At 43.1% G+C, this 16,092-nt stretch overlaps 2 protein-coding genes and 1 non-coding gene across 3 annotated transcripts; 2 read left to right on the forward strand and 1 right to left on the reverse strand.

The window, feature by feature from the left end:
* The first annotated feature begins 1,169 nt into the window (after nucleotides 1-1,169).
* Nucleotides 1,170-1,241, forward strand: TRNAH-GUG (transfer RNA histidin (anticodon GUG)). Its single transcript has one exon. It is a non-coding gene; the product is annotated as a tRNA-His (tRNA).
* A 150-nt stretch (nucleotides 1,242-1,391) lies between these two features.
* LOC100284125 (AIG2-like protein) lies at nucleotides 1,392-2,637 on the forward strand. The gene is made up of 4 exons (NM_001157022.2): nucleotides 1,392-1,663; nucleotides 1,768-1,860; nucleotides 2,241-2,324; nucleotides 2,412-2,637. Exons 1-4 carry the CDS (start codon nucleotides 1,454-1,456, stop codon nucleotides 2,484-2,486), a joined length of 462 nt encoding a protein of 153 aa, NP_001150494.2. The 5' UTR covers nucleotides 1,392-1,453; the 3' UTR covers nucleotides 2,487-2,637.
* Nucleotides 2,638-2,867: 230 nt separating this feature from the next.
* Nucleotides 2,868-11,248, reverse strand: LOC103626605 (auxin response factor 5). Its single transcript, XM_008647013.4, has 15 exons — nucleotides 10,681-11,248; nucleotides 10,331-10,449; nucleotides 8,561-8,659; nucleotides 8,416-8,472; nucleotides 8,175-8,330; nucleotides 7,969-8,053; nucleotides 7,666-7,756; nucleotides 7,360-7,524; nucleotides 7,130-7,252; nucleotides 6,914-6,989; nucleotides 6,708-6,837; nucleotides 4,750-6,602; nucleotides 3,935-4,125; nucleotides 3,420-3,629; nucleotides 2,868-3,336 (listed from the first exon to the last, which is right to left on the reverse strand). The coding sequence occupies exons 1-14, from the start codon at nucleotides 10,778-10,780 to the stop codon at nucleotides 3,431-3,433; spliced, it is 3,444 nt and encodes a 1,147-aa protein (XP_008645235.1). The 5' UTR covers nucleotides 10,781-11,248; the 3' UTR covers nucleotides 2,868-3,336; nucleotides 3,420-3,430.
* Between the last annotated feature and the right edge of the window lie 4,844 nt (nucleotides 11,249-16,092).

Consider the following 16,092-nt stretch of genomic DNA (forward strand, 5'->3'; position numbering starts at 1 on the left):
TTTCAGCATGCAATGTTTTAATTTTTGATCTATTATTCTATTCGTTATTTAGTCCAAATGTTTGCAAATATGTAATGCACATATTATTTTAAGAGAATATTTTTTTTTATGTGTAACAAAACTGGAAGATCATACACGTTTTCATATTCATTACTACTCTTAATTTAAGAGAAAATATGTTATGACGTGAAATATACTTTTACTTAAATCTTTTCTTTGATATGATTTCTAAATATATTATGAAAGGAATGTTTACTCGTTAAAAGATCTTTATTGTATTATAAAGCATATTTATTTAGAGCTTTAGAATATTTTTTTCCTTACATCACCCACAATACGATTTTGGAGTGTTACAGTATGATGGTGCGTGTCTGATGACTAACGATGTACGAGGGAATTTCTTTTGGCATGTGTGGAACATGCTCTCCAATGATGAGACCATACAAATCGTGACATATATCGAAGTCTGCATTATATCGATCATTGCAATGTAGTGGTGAAACAACTATATTAAAATAACAGAATTTATGTATGGCTAGGATCACAAATTGATTATGAAACATTTTCTCGTAACAGTATAACACACATTTTGTATATAAGTTATTATAGTATACTAGTATTATAACGGGCACTCAGCTATAACCCTGAAATTATTAAAGTTAAGCTCTCTAAAACAGGACCTTAGAATAAGTTAACATCTAGATCAGATCAACCAATCCTCGCGCCTCATCACACCTGACTATCACACCTGACTGAGAGAGTCAGAGAGCAAGTGATGAAGAATAATTTAGGCAAATTCTCGCTGGTTGATCGAGACCTCCAAGGGAACCTCCGATACCGCCCTATTAACATGGAGCGCCATCTGTGTTATGTTATCTCCCAGCATGGTTACGCCAACTAAATTAACTCGGTGTAAGCCGCAAAGACTTTCTTGTGCAGCTGCTACCTAATTATTGTTCACATACATGCATTTTACTCCGGAACACGCGCACGACGTCATATCAAGATGCCCATTGCTTCCTGGTATCATTCTTGGATCGCCAGTCCGGCGAAGGCTGGCGGGTGCTGGAGGAACAAGGTTAGGGTTCTGGTGGCGGCGCCCAAAGTTTCCTTAGTTTCTACTGTAAGCAGTGTTTATAATTGGTCATATGGAAAATATTTACAACGAAGTGGCTGTAGTTTAGTGGTTAGAATTCCACGTTGTGGCCGTGGAGACCTGGGCTCGAATCCCAGCAGCCACATTCATATCCTTTTTATTTTTTAAAATTTCATGTCCTTTTGCACAGCCCAGCTTAGCCCAGCCCAATCTTTCTGGCGGACGAAACCCAATTCAAACAAAGCCTCGGCCCAAGTAAATTCAATCAGCACGGCAGCCTGTCGCTGTCACCGTCGTCATCTTCCTCCTGTGATCGCCCCGCTCCGCTTCTGCAGGCCACGGCTGGGCGACACCCTGATGGCGTCGCCTCCTCCCGTGGCGACCGCGGGGCCTCACAGCGTCTTCGTGTACGGCACGCTGATGGAAGAGGAGGTGGTGCGTGTGCTCCTGGGCCGCGCCCCGCCCTCCTCCTCCCCCGCGCTCCTCCCCGACCACCGCAGGTTCAGCCTCAGGGGCCGCGTCTACCCGGCCATCCTCCCCGCCCGCGCCCACGCGGTGAGCGGAAAGGTCCGCGTCCGCCTCTCGCTCTCTTCATGCCAGCCGTAACCCGTCTGGGCGAAAGACGCCGAGACAGCGCTCCCGTTTGAATCCGTTGCCCCTGCTCCGTCCAGGTTATCCAGGGGCTCACCGACAGGGAACTCCATGTGTTCGACATGTTCGAGGACGAGGAGTATGTGAAGACAACCGTCGAGGTCTCACTGACTGTGAGTCCACTGCAACCCTATCTACACCATCGTCGACTGCCCATGCTTTACCTCGCATTATTGTTCCGAACTTCTGAACCTTAGTACTCCCTCCGTAATGAAAAGTTATGGAATCCGTACGCGTCAAACTAGCTCAATTTTGATCAGATTTACAATAAATAGTATTTATTAACTTGTATGTCTCCAGATAGATTTACGACGATTCTGTCACTAATCTAATGATACTTATTTTGTGTCATGATTTATATCATGGACGTTACTATATTTTTATATGAATTTAGTCGAAGTTCAAACGGTTCGAAAAAACGAGAATCGCACTCTTTTATTGATGGAACGGTTCCATTCTCGCCGATCAAAACGGTTGTTCTGGGGTTTCGCAGGATGCATCGGAGAAATCACTCGCCTACGCCTACATATGGGGTAACCAGGGTGATCCTGACCTCTACGGGGAATGGGATTTTGAGGTCTGACTGAATGCCATCGTATGATGCTCGTGTTTCTGTCCGTATGTTGCTTCGATTTGTATTGATGTCTCGGCTTCTGGTCTTTAGGAGTGGAGGAAGGTGCATTTGAAGTACTACCTTGAGATGACTCGGGAATTCATGCTGGAACTCGGGCAATTTTAAACACTTCTCTGGTTTGTAACTACACAGGAGTCAGAGGATCCTTGCAAAACTACCATAGAATAATTTGTGTCTTGTGCTCGACGAGTTCTTGCTACTATGCTGCTTTGGGAACATACACATGTTATTTGAGCCATTTAGTCATTTGGATGTGAACAAATCGATTCTTCTCTTCTGCCCTGTTTTCGCTGTGCTGCCCTGCGTCTACATTTAGCCATTTGGTCACCAATGACTTAGTTGGTAGTAAAAAGAATATATCGAATTTTATCATTACACTTTGAGAAAAATAAGTTGTACAAAAAGTTTCCTCGTAATGCCAGTGTTATAAAACCTGGTTGTTGTTGAACATATTACACCTACAAGTGGAGACGGACAGACTGTCCATTTGTAAATGGGGCCATTCACATCAAACATATAGTAATAATCAGTAGGACCTCTTAGATCTGCTTCAGTATTTTCTGAACTGAGAGAGACTCATATAGTGCCGCATGGGTCTCAAGCAAACCCCAGCGGCAGTTCAATACAGAATTACAAAATACTCTCAATCAAAATACTTTATCTTCAGATCTGCCTACTCTGTCTGAAGTTCAGGTTTTGCCTAACCATCTGTCTGATGTTTCGACTCAGCAACAGCTCTAGGTAAGTTTCATTCTTCTTGCCTACATTGTTTCAAAACAAAGAAAACTACACATATATCTAGAACATACCCTAATCTGAGGAGCATTTCCTCTCCCAACTATAAAAGCCAAGACGTCTACGGCATCCTGCATCTGCTTACCCTTTCCGTGGCGATAATTCTGTAGATGGCTGGACACTGGTTGCTTTTTGCAGCTATAATTCTCATCTCGAATTTCTGGATTCATAATTGTGAAGTCCAGTTCAACAACTAATACAGGGATGAAACGAAATACTGTACTCGAACTGTGTGTAACGTACCCGTGATCAGGTCACTCAAATTGGTCGTAGAACCCGATGGAAGGGTTACCAGGGTTCTGGTCGCGGCGAGGCTTCCAGGCATTCCCACCATCTGAGCTGCTGCAAGCCTGGTTGGAGAGGACATTGTTCCCCAAATCACCATCTAAGCTCATCTGCTGCACTTCTTGGGGGGATAGGATCCTAATGCACTTCACACAATTCACAAACTCCCTGTATAATTCACAACACATTTTATTATGATAATAACCAACGAAATTCTTCTATCATTCATGTTTAGTGCATTTACAAAACTTACACACCCTATAAGCTCCAGCATGTGCTTATCAATATTCAATACAAAGGAAGACATAGGCACATTGCAGTCTACGTTTTGTACATCTTTTTTTTTACTATATTACATTCCTAGACAGTGTACACATCTACATTCGGCACCTTTATAATGTTATTTTCTTGACAGATTTTCATAGTGAAAATACAAAAATTAATACAAAGCAAAAGTAGGAAGGTAAACTTACTCCCATGGGTCGTCACCAAGAAGTAGGACGTCATCCTCATGATCCGTGTAGACTAACTTCCATCCTATTCTCTGTCGGTCCTCAAGTTGGCCCTCTATACCAAACATGCGGGCCACAGCATGCTTCAATTCTTCATATCCGGAGAACCTGCCTATGTCAATGGATCGGCCTACAGCTCCACGCTTGTAGACCTACAGGATTTATGTTAGGGCCACTTTTTATGAAAATGTTAGGTCCACATTCAAAAGAATGAAATGGCCATAGCAAGCAAAGCACATGCTCAAGAGTTTATGGCTACAGAGTAAGCATGGTCATAGAGGGTCCCAATTACCAAGAGTCCAGTCCTTGACAAGCTTTTAAAGCTATATGTGACCACCTCATCAACCATACATCCAAGCAAGCATTTAATACACCTATCTCATTTGAATCATGATTTCAAAACAGCTTGACAGTAGCTGACTACTCAATTGGCATAATAGCATGGCACCATATACTAACACGGCTAAAACCATAAATGTGCTCTTGAAAAGACAGTTATACATGTGCTTTTCTACTAGTTCGAATATGGCAGAATTTTGACTACCCTGTCCTTAAACTTTTTTACATTTGAAATTTTTACTTGTACTTGACATATATTGTCATATCTGCTCCATTAATTCATGTTATATTTGGTGTCCAGCAGTGAACAGAAGTGCATTCCATTCTTCCATTAAAACCCCACAATTTAATATTCTGGAATTAGTAAATACAACAACAAAATTATACTGTTGAATGTTATAATACCAGTAAGTTGGGTTATATAAAGAAGCACAAACCTTTGTGAATGTCCGCATTCTCTGCGGAGGTGCAGGGGGGCAAGAATTTCTATTCAACATGACACCATCGTTGATTGCAGAATCAATTGAGTTAAAAGCTATATCAGACTGACCGAATGACTGTGAAACCATGGAGGTTGAGATCTCTTGTTGGGCATCCTTTTGTATTCGGTAATTGATCTCAACGTCAGTTGACAAATTAGGCTGACACTTCACAGGATTAATTGCACTTACCAACAAGCCTTCGGTTTCCATAGGAAAGCCCAATGGACCATCACTGTTGATCCCAAAGAAGGCATTGTTAGTCGGATCCACTTCTTGAATTTCCACATCTGGAAGTGCATCTTTGAACATTTGTTGTTGATTGAAGTTAGTAGGAAAACCTTGATGCAAAAGTCCATCTGTTTGGGTAGGCCATAAAGAAGTTGCTGATGAAGCTGTTTCCAGGTTGTCTGTTGACGGTACAATGTTCAAAAGATTCTCATGTCCAGTCCCAACAATGGGTGACTTTGATGTGGTTACATTCTCCTTCAGATTATGGTTCAACTTTGACAATTCCTTCGCCATTATTGGAGTTGTTACAGCTTCACCAGCTGTTGGAATTGACATCAGAGAAGACGATTGAGGAACTTTCTCAATGGTGACCTTGCAATGCTCGTTCCTGCCAATGATTGGGTATGCCAAATGATTTCCGGTGGCTGTAGAAGGTGATGTTGAGCAAGAAGGAATTTCCTCCGTTAGTACAGATTGTGTAGCACCTGGAGTCATCAGTTGGGTTCCAGCTTTGGACAAAACGTTGGTTGATGAAATCTGTGGATAGACAACATCTGACACATCTGCAAGCACAAATTGTTTCTGTGAAGGCTTCTGCTGTTCTTGCTTCATTGGTGGTGGCGCCTGTGATGCTTGCAGCGAAACATCGCTATCTTGTTGAGGCAGGATCCGCTGCTGGGCAAGTGAATGAGAGCTTGATAGCTGCTGCATGTCCAAAAGTAACTTCTGTTGTTCCTGTATTACCTGTAACGGCGAGAGTGTAACTGTTGGCTGTGATACAAGTGACTGCTGCTGTAGTTTCTGTAATAGCTGCAGCTGAAGTTCCTGGTCAGACAACTGAGCCTGTTGACCAGCCAGATTCACAAGTTGAGCTGGCAACTTGTTTAGCTGCTGCTGATTCTGCTGTTGTTGCTGCTGCTGCTGATTCTGCTGCTGCAGTTGCTGAAGTAAAAGCTGCTGTTGTTGCTGCAGCTGAAAATTCTGGTCCTGCTGTTGCTGTGAAAGAAGCAGCTGTTGCACACTGGTTCCCTTCTGGCACCTAGTTGGAGACTGCTGCTGTTGTTGCTGCTGCTGTTGCATCTGATTCTGGATAATTACCTGGGCCTGGACAAGATTGGTTTGAGCCTGACTTAAAGGAATTGCTTGGTTAACGGGCTGCTGTTGCCTCTGCTGATTGCCAACTTCTTGCTTCAGTTCTTGTTGATTGATGATGACGTCAAGTTGATTACAAGACAATGATCCCTTAGCAAGCTCATTTATAGGTTGCACTTGCTGAGGGAGCTTGGAAGCATTAAGCTGTACACTGTTTTGTTGCAGGAGATGGTTCTGGACATATAGCTGCCTTGCGAGCTCAGCCGCACCAAGGTTTTGCATGGCAGGGTTACTTAGAGATCGCAGATACTCTGACTGTATGCCTGTATTTAATGTGGAGCTCTGCGGCCTGTTCATGTTCATCCATTGAACCAAGCTCAAACCAGGCATTGTGGTGTTATGGGTCTGAGCGTCCTTTATGCATATCTCCTCACCAAGCCAAGGCATTGCCCTCTTGAAAAGGTTTTCCATCTCTGATGACTCGTCATCTGTTAATTCAAATGAGTGAACCATGTAAACCATCAGAATGGCTGTCGTTGTATGCAATTTGCGTTGCAATATAACACAGAAAGATGAACTTATGGCTGATTTACCTATTTGCCTAGGGCGCTTTACGCCAAAGAAAGGCTGGGGGCATATGAAGAAAGGAGCAGCAATTGGTTCAATCTCCCACATTGAAACTCTGTTTCTCCTTTCCCCTGCGGCAGATTCATCCCAACCAACCTACAAAATTACACTACATCTGTGAATCAGATGCAAACCAAATCCGTCATCAATGGTGTGGTTCAGGCAATCTAACCTGTAAGTTGCGCCACTGGGAGTTTTTCCATCTTACAGGATCTAGATCAGTTATCCCAGTTATTGTACCCATGTACCTGAAGAACATTGAATAATTTGATTAGTGTAGAATAGGCAACAAAACCATGCCTATAATTTAGGATTTAGAAAAGTAAACATAAATTGATTGTTTGCCAATAATGTGCCAAATTAAAATAGACAAAAAGAGCAATTGTACCTTCTCATCCCTAATTCCTCGGTCTCAAACATCATCCGGAATCGCATTCCTAAAGATATTTGGTTACTATACAGTGCCTTCTGGAATTTGGCAAATGGGATAACAAACTCAGTAGGGCTAGCCCTGAAAGTGCACATTTCAAATAGATCATTAATAGCTACTGAGCTACATAAAAAGGCTGTTTAGAGCCATCAGGGTGGGAAAAAATATAGTGTAGGAAAATCACTCGCCTAGGATTGTAAAATATGGTAAATGGGCTATTGTTGGCAGCAGCATGGGCTGCTGCAGCAAGCACCCCTATGTGCATACTGTCACTTGAAAGTACTGAAGAAGATATATTAGTGGGTTGCCGGCTAGCCCGTCTGATTCCCAGTAGAAGTTGCTGCCTTTCGTCCCTAAAAACATGATGAGCCAAAACATAGATGATATTTAAACTCCAGTTTTGTTCATTGTTTCACAGGTAAGTTGGTAAGAATCTTTACTCTAGAAAGGATCAAGACAAGCTTTTGCAAGAGGAAAAAAATCATGAAAGTTACCTAACAAAAATGACAGAATCACCAGCAAATAGTCTCTTGCCGCCCACAAAAAGACTCCACCCAGTGGTTAGTAAGTGTCTTTTCGGCTGACCTGGTCATAGAATGATTCATAAGGTCGGCAACAGTAACAGCAACTTTCCCTTGCAGACCACCCAGAACATAAAAGAATGATGTGCAAGGTTCTTCAAATGCTTGAAACCATATTGGGGGGGGGGGGGGGGATGCTTGCATACAAAAACTGAAGAAGTCCTACTGCTACTGCCATCTTGTAGCAATGAAAGTGATATACTTTCTTTTCCCCACCTCGAAATATATGGCGAAATGTCCACACATTGTCATGTATGTCCCTGGCTTGAAGTTCTTGAGCCGGAGGCTGCATACCGAAGTCCTATAGGGGCAGACCAGGAGAGCACAAAAAAAAAACATTAAAATGGCACTACGAAGTTGATGGACAGAGAGCATCTTGTTCTGGCAGGCAATATTAGGTATTCGATGCCTGGACTGGATACCAGTGGAGGTAATATCTTCTCCGCAGCACGACGAGGCACAGAGAAGCCTCCATGTGTACTCGTATCACTTGCAGTAAGCGTCTTGCAGAAGAACTCCATCTGTGGCCTTGCATGTTTCAGTGCAAGCTCCGATAGCTGTAAAGCCTCTTTCCCATACTGAACCCAGAGCCAAAGACATGGTTTTAGGACGTCTGAACAAGCAACAGCCTTTTGGGGGGAACCACCAGTTCTAGATGCTCACCGTGTTCACTGGCTGAAGAGTCATCTGCGCGTACACCTCGTCAGTATCCGGGTCAGCCTGAGGACAAAAAGAGGAACGGTTTTACAATGGGCGATGATGCAAGCTCCGTGTCAAAAGGGGACATGGTAGGAGCTGTGTGCATTACGTGCAAAGTAACACTGTGAAGAAGACATATCAGCTTTGAGGGAAGATTTGGGTAGCTTGGCACATGTGCATCGATGTCCTTTTGCATAGAAGCTGCAACCTGAATCAGCAGCACGGTAAGTCCAACCACCATACACAATTCCGTTTGGATGGAAGTGAAATATATATATATATATATATATATATATATATATATATATATATATATATATATATATATATATATATATATATATATATATATATATATATATATATATATATATATTAGCATTCAAATGTTTTGTCTTAATCTCGGAATACATTAAATTGCAGGCACCAAGTATATCGGATCTTGTATTTTTTTCTCTCATTATTTTCCAGTATTATACCACAAAACCTGTCCTGTATGTTCATTGCCGCATTACTGTGACAGTCAGAATAATGCACGGGGAAAAAATATTTATCTTGGTGTTGTTGTTACTATTTCATGAAATGAAAGACGTGCTAGTGCCGAGACTCATCAGTACTCTGCGGATTTTGCGGGGAAAAAAGAGATCATTCCATGAAATGATTAAGAAAGTAGAGCCATTCGAACATGCTTCCCCTTTCGCTAACCCTTTCTGCGGTTTGACTAAAAAAATTGAAGCGGAAAGTAGTCTGCGGTTTAAAAGGAGCGCCGCATGAGTGAACTTTTTTGTTAGATAAACTCTTTACAAGTACTGTCACAAAGCCCTCTACCATCATGCGCAGCACAACCAGATGTGTCATGGAAAACAAAAGGACTCCATTTCCTTCATTTTTTTTAATACTGATGAAATGAAATAGAAAGGTAATTTATGTTCTTATCTTTCTGAAAAGAACACGGTGGCTGGCTTTTGGATTAAGATTTTTTTTAATGGAGCACCATGACTTGTGATAAAGAAAAATGTTTCATGATCATGTTATTTTACAGTGACAAATCTTAGGAACCTGGGACAAATAATTACACATCCCAGGACCATAAATGCAAGCAGCCCACATGCAGAGAAGATGCTTCATGTACACCCCCAAACTCCTCACAAGGAAGTTGTCCACACAGCACACCAGAAACCAACAGAGGAAAGAAGCAAGTAGGGCCCCTATAGTTCCAACCACTTTGGCAAATGAGCTAACATTAGCAGGTTCTTGCACCCGAGGGTATCAGCAACCGAGTGAAATCTTCACATTTCTAGTGAAGGATGGGAATCTTCTTGTGCCAAAAATATCTGAATGGAAAAGAAAAAATCACCAGAAATCTGGTTATAAAGCAGATTGTTTCGGATGGGGCCGTGGGGGTGGGGGTGCGGGGGCTATTCCAATTAGTTCTGCAACAAACAGTAGGCTCCACAACAAATCAAAAAACTGTTTTTTAAACTATTCCTGCACTTATAGTTGTAGTACCCTTTATATCATATATCCATATCCCTTTTCCTTTATAAAATAAAAACATTTTAGTAAAATCAACTCGACACGAAGCAAAAACTCACAGAATGAACAGTAGAAGGAAAAAAACACAACTTTCCACCTGAAATCGCAATGAAACCACAAACTCTGCACAGATAACAGAGAACACCGACATATCGGTAACCACCAATTGAAGATGTGGTCACATGATCCCAAAGAAGATGACCAAAGCATCCATCAGCGGATGTTACAGCCTATTAAAACAACAGAGCATCCCAATGGCTGCAGCAATGGCGTCAGCAGCGACCGTTGCCTGGAGAAGCATGAGCAGCACGGGGACGAGGAGGGAGAGCGCGGTGTCACTCACCTGCTCGCTGTGGCCCTGCGGGAAGTAGACGACGAGGCTGCCCACCGGCGGCAGAGACACGAGCGGGCCCGCGCAGGCGTACCACAGGTCGGCGTTGATCGCCGGCGCCTTCCGCTCCCCTGCGGGCGCACGGCGACGCCGGCGTTGGCGTCAGCGACACAACAACAACAAACCCAACACATGAAAAGGCGACGCCTTTCTGAGCTTGGGACGGATGATACGCAGCTCGAACGAACACGCGAACTGCCGCCCGCCGCGCCGGCGACAGACGGGCGCGGCGTTCCGTCGAGGCCGGCGTCATGCGCACGCCGCAAGCGCAAACAGGAGGAAGGTGGTGGTAGAAGAGGTACCTTCGCATGGCGGCGCCGCGCCGGTGGAGGCGGCCGCGGGCGCGGGGGCAGGGACGACGGGCGCGGCCGTGACACCAGAGCTGGCCGGGGACTGCTTCATGGTCGCGTCGCGTGGCCACGCGGGAGCTTCACTGGTGGCCCTCGGGCATGGAGCAGCGGGGACGCTGCACCGCGCCGCCGGCCGGCCGGGTCGTTCACAACCTACTAGGCTACTACTACTACCTGCCTAGGAGTTGTTGCTCCGGAATCCGGACGCGGCGCTAGGCGAGGCGAGCGGCGTGGCGGCGCCTCCCCGACAACGCGAGCAGCAGCTCACGAAGACCAAGGGCCGTCTTCCCGCAGAGAGAGAGAGAGAGAGAGAGAGAGAGAGGGGTGGTGCTGAGCTGCGTGGGCTGGCTAGTTGGTGCGTTGCCTCGGGAGTTAAAACGAAACGCTCCTTGTTTCCCTCTTTTTCCTCGTCTTCTTGCGCGAGTGGAGAGAGAGAGGAGGGTGGACGACAGGAAGAGGATGTCCTCTACTGCTCCTACTCTCTGCAGCTCGCAGGCTCGGCTCAGCTCAGCCCAGCCCAGCCCCAGCGTTTCTACTCGTAAGTCCTAACTAAAAACGAAAATCTTTTCCCTCAAAGTGAAAGCTTTTTTTCTAAAGATATTTTTATATGCTTTAACCTACGCCTCCATGACATCGTAAGCTTTATTTATTTATTTCCTTGGACATGACCAATAATGGGCTGTGTTACAGTGACCATGACAGCGAGTTTACCGTGAGGAGAGATACTTTGACGACTTTGTGTGCTCATAAAGGTATCTGGATAAATTAGCACCCTGCGTATTGGTTAGTGCGACACGGTAGTGGATTTTCAGAATTTTGCAAATGTCAACACACAACAATCCGATTTTTGCTACCGAGCGTTCTATTGATTCCAAGACTTTTTGTGTTTTATTGATTGGAAATATATGCCAACCCACCGAAATATCAATTTGGTGATCCACGAGAATTCGAGATACTACAACACCCAAAATGTATTTCGTTTTATACTAATCAAATATTATTTATTAATTAACCTATAAATATAGTTTGTCTTTGTATATATGTCTATATTTATTATCATTTATTTTAATATGGACAGAAAAAAATAATATAGAAAGAACTACTCCCTTTGTTCTACTACACAATTCCTTTTAGCACTTACGTTTTATGTTTATATTTAAATAGATGATGATAAATCTAGACACATATATAAAACACATATATTAATTATTGTATGAATATATTAAAATGTTGAAACGGATTTTAAATTGGAGCAGAGGGAATATATTTTAGTATAGAGCGAGTATATTGTTTATTTTCGTCCAGTATGCTCTACGTTACGGTGAGATATATAAATTGTTACGAGGTCACCTACGCCAATCCGTGCCAGCCATACTGTGGGTAACTATCTTGGTGTAGGTTTTAATTGGATTTGTCTAAACCTTATTTCAACAAAATGATCGAATACTTCCTCTATTTTTGAATAAAACATTTCTTAAAGCTACATTGAGTTAATATGTTTTAAGTTCGATCGAGCTTATCGAAAAGAACGGTAAGGTCTGTGAAACCAAATAATTAGTGTCATCAGATACACTATAAAATATACTCTTATAATGTTACTTATTTTCTGTTATAAATATGTGTTCTTTTTTCTATAAGTTTGACCAAACACAAGAGAGAGAGAGAATTGACTTAGGACAAGGAATTGATACAAAGACTAAAGTACATGGCTCATAATAAATGCTTGATGCAATAAAATACTAGTCTCATGTGAAAAATGATTACATATTGACTATAGATTAAAATAATGGTTATTCATATATATATATATATATATATATATATATATAGTTAGTTAGAATAGAACATATCCAGTGTACATAAGCATTTGGTACACATAAATTGTAAATAAACTAACAAAGTTTAAAAAACAGGAAAAAATCATATATATTCTTTCCACCCTACCCCAGCTATATTCAAAATTTCAAGTTTAAATTCGTTATACTTTAGTTGTAATAAAAAGAACATTTTATAGCTCATTTGGATGTCGATATTGGAGAACAGAATTAGGAATTTGAGTCAGCTTTCCTAAATTATGTTGTTTGGTTGCACACAGAATTAAGATTTGGAATCAGAGACTCAATACTGAGCGTCACCCATCTGTATCACGTGGAATTAGACCACACAATTACAAACTCCAATTCATTGACATCCAAACAATGGAATTGGTATTACATCTCATTTTCAATACTATGATTGATTTTGTATTGAACCAAATCCAATTCTATGCCCTCCAATATCGACATCCAAACAAAACATCAACCGATTTTCTAATTTAAATTTGTCAGAAATTGTTTTTTTTATTACTCTTCACGTGATACGAATTTGAACTTGAAGTTTTATATATTATTGAAGTATAGCAGAAAAATATGTATGAATTTTCTCAAAAGTTTTTGTGAACTCTGTTAGTTCACGTGTAACCTAAATGCACTAAAGACTCACGTACAACCTCATATACTCCTGCCATGCACATGCACTTGTACATACATTTATCAGTTATCACCGGTCTTTGACTCCGGCCATGGGTCTATGGTTGACATTCTTAATGTGAAAAATGAGCGAAATTCTATATGCATTTCGCACGTGTGGAAGTGACTCGGATCTTGAGTCTTGTACTCCTGCCGTGCTCACCATCGCCCCCCACGTTCGCTCGCTCCGTGATCCCCGGGAATTGATGTATGTTATTCGTAGAATCCCGCCGGACTGGCATCGCCCGCCGTCGGCTCTCCTCCACCGGTTTCCCTCAGCCTCTGCGCTCCGCCAGGGGTCGCAGCGCTGCTCGTCGACGTCGAGTCCCGGCCAGGCTAAGCCAAAGGTGAGTCGCGCAACCGCCTGTGGATCTTTTGGTTGGGGTTGGGGGCCATGTCGGCCATGGTCAACAGGCGGTGGTTGCAGTTCAGAAGCACGTACAGGCACAGCGCGTGGTGCCAGCATGCATGATCCTCGGCCCAGTGCAGGAGACGACGATGGCGCCGCGCCGTCCGAGCCCGCCGCCGCCGCATGGGCATGGCCAAGCACCTTCGGTCGCGACGACTCGACGACCTCTACTCTACGCTGGGCGCGGCCGGGTGCACCGTGCAGTCGTGCACCTCCCCGCTCTGACAGGACAGCCAAAGTCGGTGCCCGCGACTAGTGCCTGGCCGGCCACACTGGCGATGGCGTCCAGGCTCGCAACGCTGCCGTGCCGTGCCGTGCGGGCGGTACCGATCGAGCTCGCCGCGCCGGCGCCGGCACCGGCACCGACCGGGGATGCGGACAACGGCGCCACTCTTTCGTCTTCGACCAGAGAAGCCCAGCAGCCGTGCTGTACGTCCACGTCCACGGCGGGGACCGAGCTGGCAGCGCCGCGCGCGGCCGTCCACCGAGCGTGCCATCTGCCGACACATGACTGCACGAGCCGACCAGCAGTCTGCTACGGCTTGCACTACACAACCCTCCTGCCACCGGCCGGCCGTCACTGTCCTTGCAGTCTTATGAGCACAGTCGATTTTACTGTGCATGGGCCAGTCGTCGAAAAAAAAAATTAAGCTCCTATTGGGATTAGAAAAGGGCGATTTGGCATGTGAATTAGTAGGATCAGCGTATGATTGCGTGGTTGGTTGCATTGGGATGTTTTTAAGGTATCCGTTCCATTCCAATTCCATCCGGTGGCAGTGGCATAGCAAGCAACGACGAACGAGGGAGGAAGAGGAGGGCCGACATGTCCAGCTACGTGAGCCTGTCATACAGGGACAGCCCGCCGGACCGTCAGATTCTCCTCGGCAACCACCGCACCATCGTCTCTCATCTCTCTCTCTCCAGTCTACACCCTGTCTTGACACGGTTTGCGTTATAAGCAGAAACAGAGCCTTTTCCATAAAACTCACAAAGAAAGTACAATAATCCGGAGATTTTTTTTTAAAAAAAAAACTAAAAGAGCAAGTTTAATAATACTGTAGCCGTGGCTTTATGACGTTGTCATGTCACATATATCCAACTAAAAGTTTGTTTACAAAATAACTCTTCTATATAAAGCTATAGATTTAATACTTGCTTCATCTCTTTCTCTAATAAAGCTAAGTATCTTGGAGTATGCGAACAACCTATTTCAGGTGGCTATTAGTGAGCGGTCTGCTTTCTTTCTCTCTCCATTTTTGTTTCTTCCACGTCACAATAAATATGACATATCATCTCTTTTAACCTGCCTACGTCACTTTATTATATTTGATCCAAAAGCGGAGGCGTGTTCCGCGTATCTTTATCTAATGCTTGTATTAAATCTGTGAACTATGTGAGCCAATAAGAGTGAGACAAATATCTGACATTCCCATTTATGGGATATAAATTCTGGTTGCGTGACATGACTGACCGATATGAATTTAATCCTAAAATTTGATTTGGTAAAAGATTCTAGGTGTCGTATGTGTGTGCAATCAAAGCAACCTTCTAAGCCTCACTCGTCTACTGCGGCGAGGGACGTGGCACCGTTAGAACTAATTCATTCTAATTTACATGAAATGAATAGGATTGACCAAATGTGGCAAAAGGTTCTTTATGATATTAGTAGATGATTGTAATATATTCCGCTACATGTACTTGTTCAAATTAAAGGTTGAAGCATTACACATTTTAAAATCTACAAAGCTAAGGTATAAAATCAACTCGATGACAAGATTAAATAATTAAGGTTTGATCGCATGGGGGAATATTTCCCAAATGATTTTTTGAGTTCCGGTGGGATTACCCAGAACGATTAGTCATGAGAGGACACTTTCATACTCGCAACAGTCCGGTGGGATTGCCAAAAAATCGCACTCTAACGAAGTTGGTTAATGTCATGTTAGAGATAATGGGACTATCTAAAAATGGTAGTGTGAGACAATAATGACATCGTGTCGTGTAATAATAAAATACCAACAGAGAACAAATAAACTACACCATTCGAAGAATATGAGAAGAAATTGAATCTCTCTTACATATGAACATGGGGTGGTTGGCCAAGATGAATGCGCTAATTAACAAGAAGCGAAAGCTTGGACCAAAAAATGTGGATTGTGCCTCTCTTGTGTATGCTTTTAACAATGTGTGTTTATAGATTTTTAATAATAAATCATGGAGTACCTGATATGAATCTTAGTTCAATTATTAAGTTCAGAGATGCTACATTTTTAGAGTGAAATTCCTATGAAATATACACCTAGCAGTTCTAATCATGGATCTTTTATACTTAAGACGCTTGAGCTGGTAATATATGTCGATTTTGAAATCCTTACGAAAAATTCAGTGAAGGATAATATTATAATAACTCTAAAGAGTAAGAGGGAGAGGAATATATCCGAACTACAG

Source organism: Zea mays, chromosome 5 (assembly GCF_902167145.1).
Source record: "Zea mays cultivar B73 chromosome 5, Zm-B73-REFERENCE-NAM-5.0, whole genome shotgun sequence".
Taxonomy (NCBI): Eukaryota; Viridiplantae; Streptophyta; class Magnoliopsida; order Poales; family Poaceae; genus Zea; species Zea mays.

Bases quoted from the DNA above. Each gene is read 5' to 3' on its own strand.
- LOC100284125 (NM_001157022.2), top strand. From the start codon at position 1,454: ATGGCGTCGCCTCCTCCCGTGGCGACCGCGGGGCCTCACAGCGTCTTC. The intron at 1,861-2,240 runs GTGAGTCCACTG...GGGGTTTCGCAG, and splicing joins CCGTCGAGGTCTCACTGACT to GATGCATCGGAGAAATCACT. The intron at 2,325-2,411 runs GTCTGACTGAAT...TCTGGTCTTTAG, and splicing joins ACGGGGAATGGGATTTTGAG to GAGTGGAGGAAGGTGCATTT.
- LOC103626605 (XM_008647013.4), bottom strand. From the start codon at position 10,780: ATGAAGCAGTCCCCGGCCAGCTCTGGTGTCACGGCCGCGCCCGTCGTC. The intron at 10,450-10,680 runs GTACCTCTTCTA...GTGCGCCCGCAG, and splicing joins CGCGGCGCCGCCATGCGAAG to GGGAGCGGAAGGCGCCGGCG. The intron at 8,660-10,330 runs GTGAGTGACACC...CTGCTGATTCAG, and splicing joins CGCAGGGCCACAGCGAGCAG to GTTGCAGCTTCTATGCAAAA.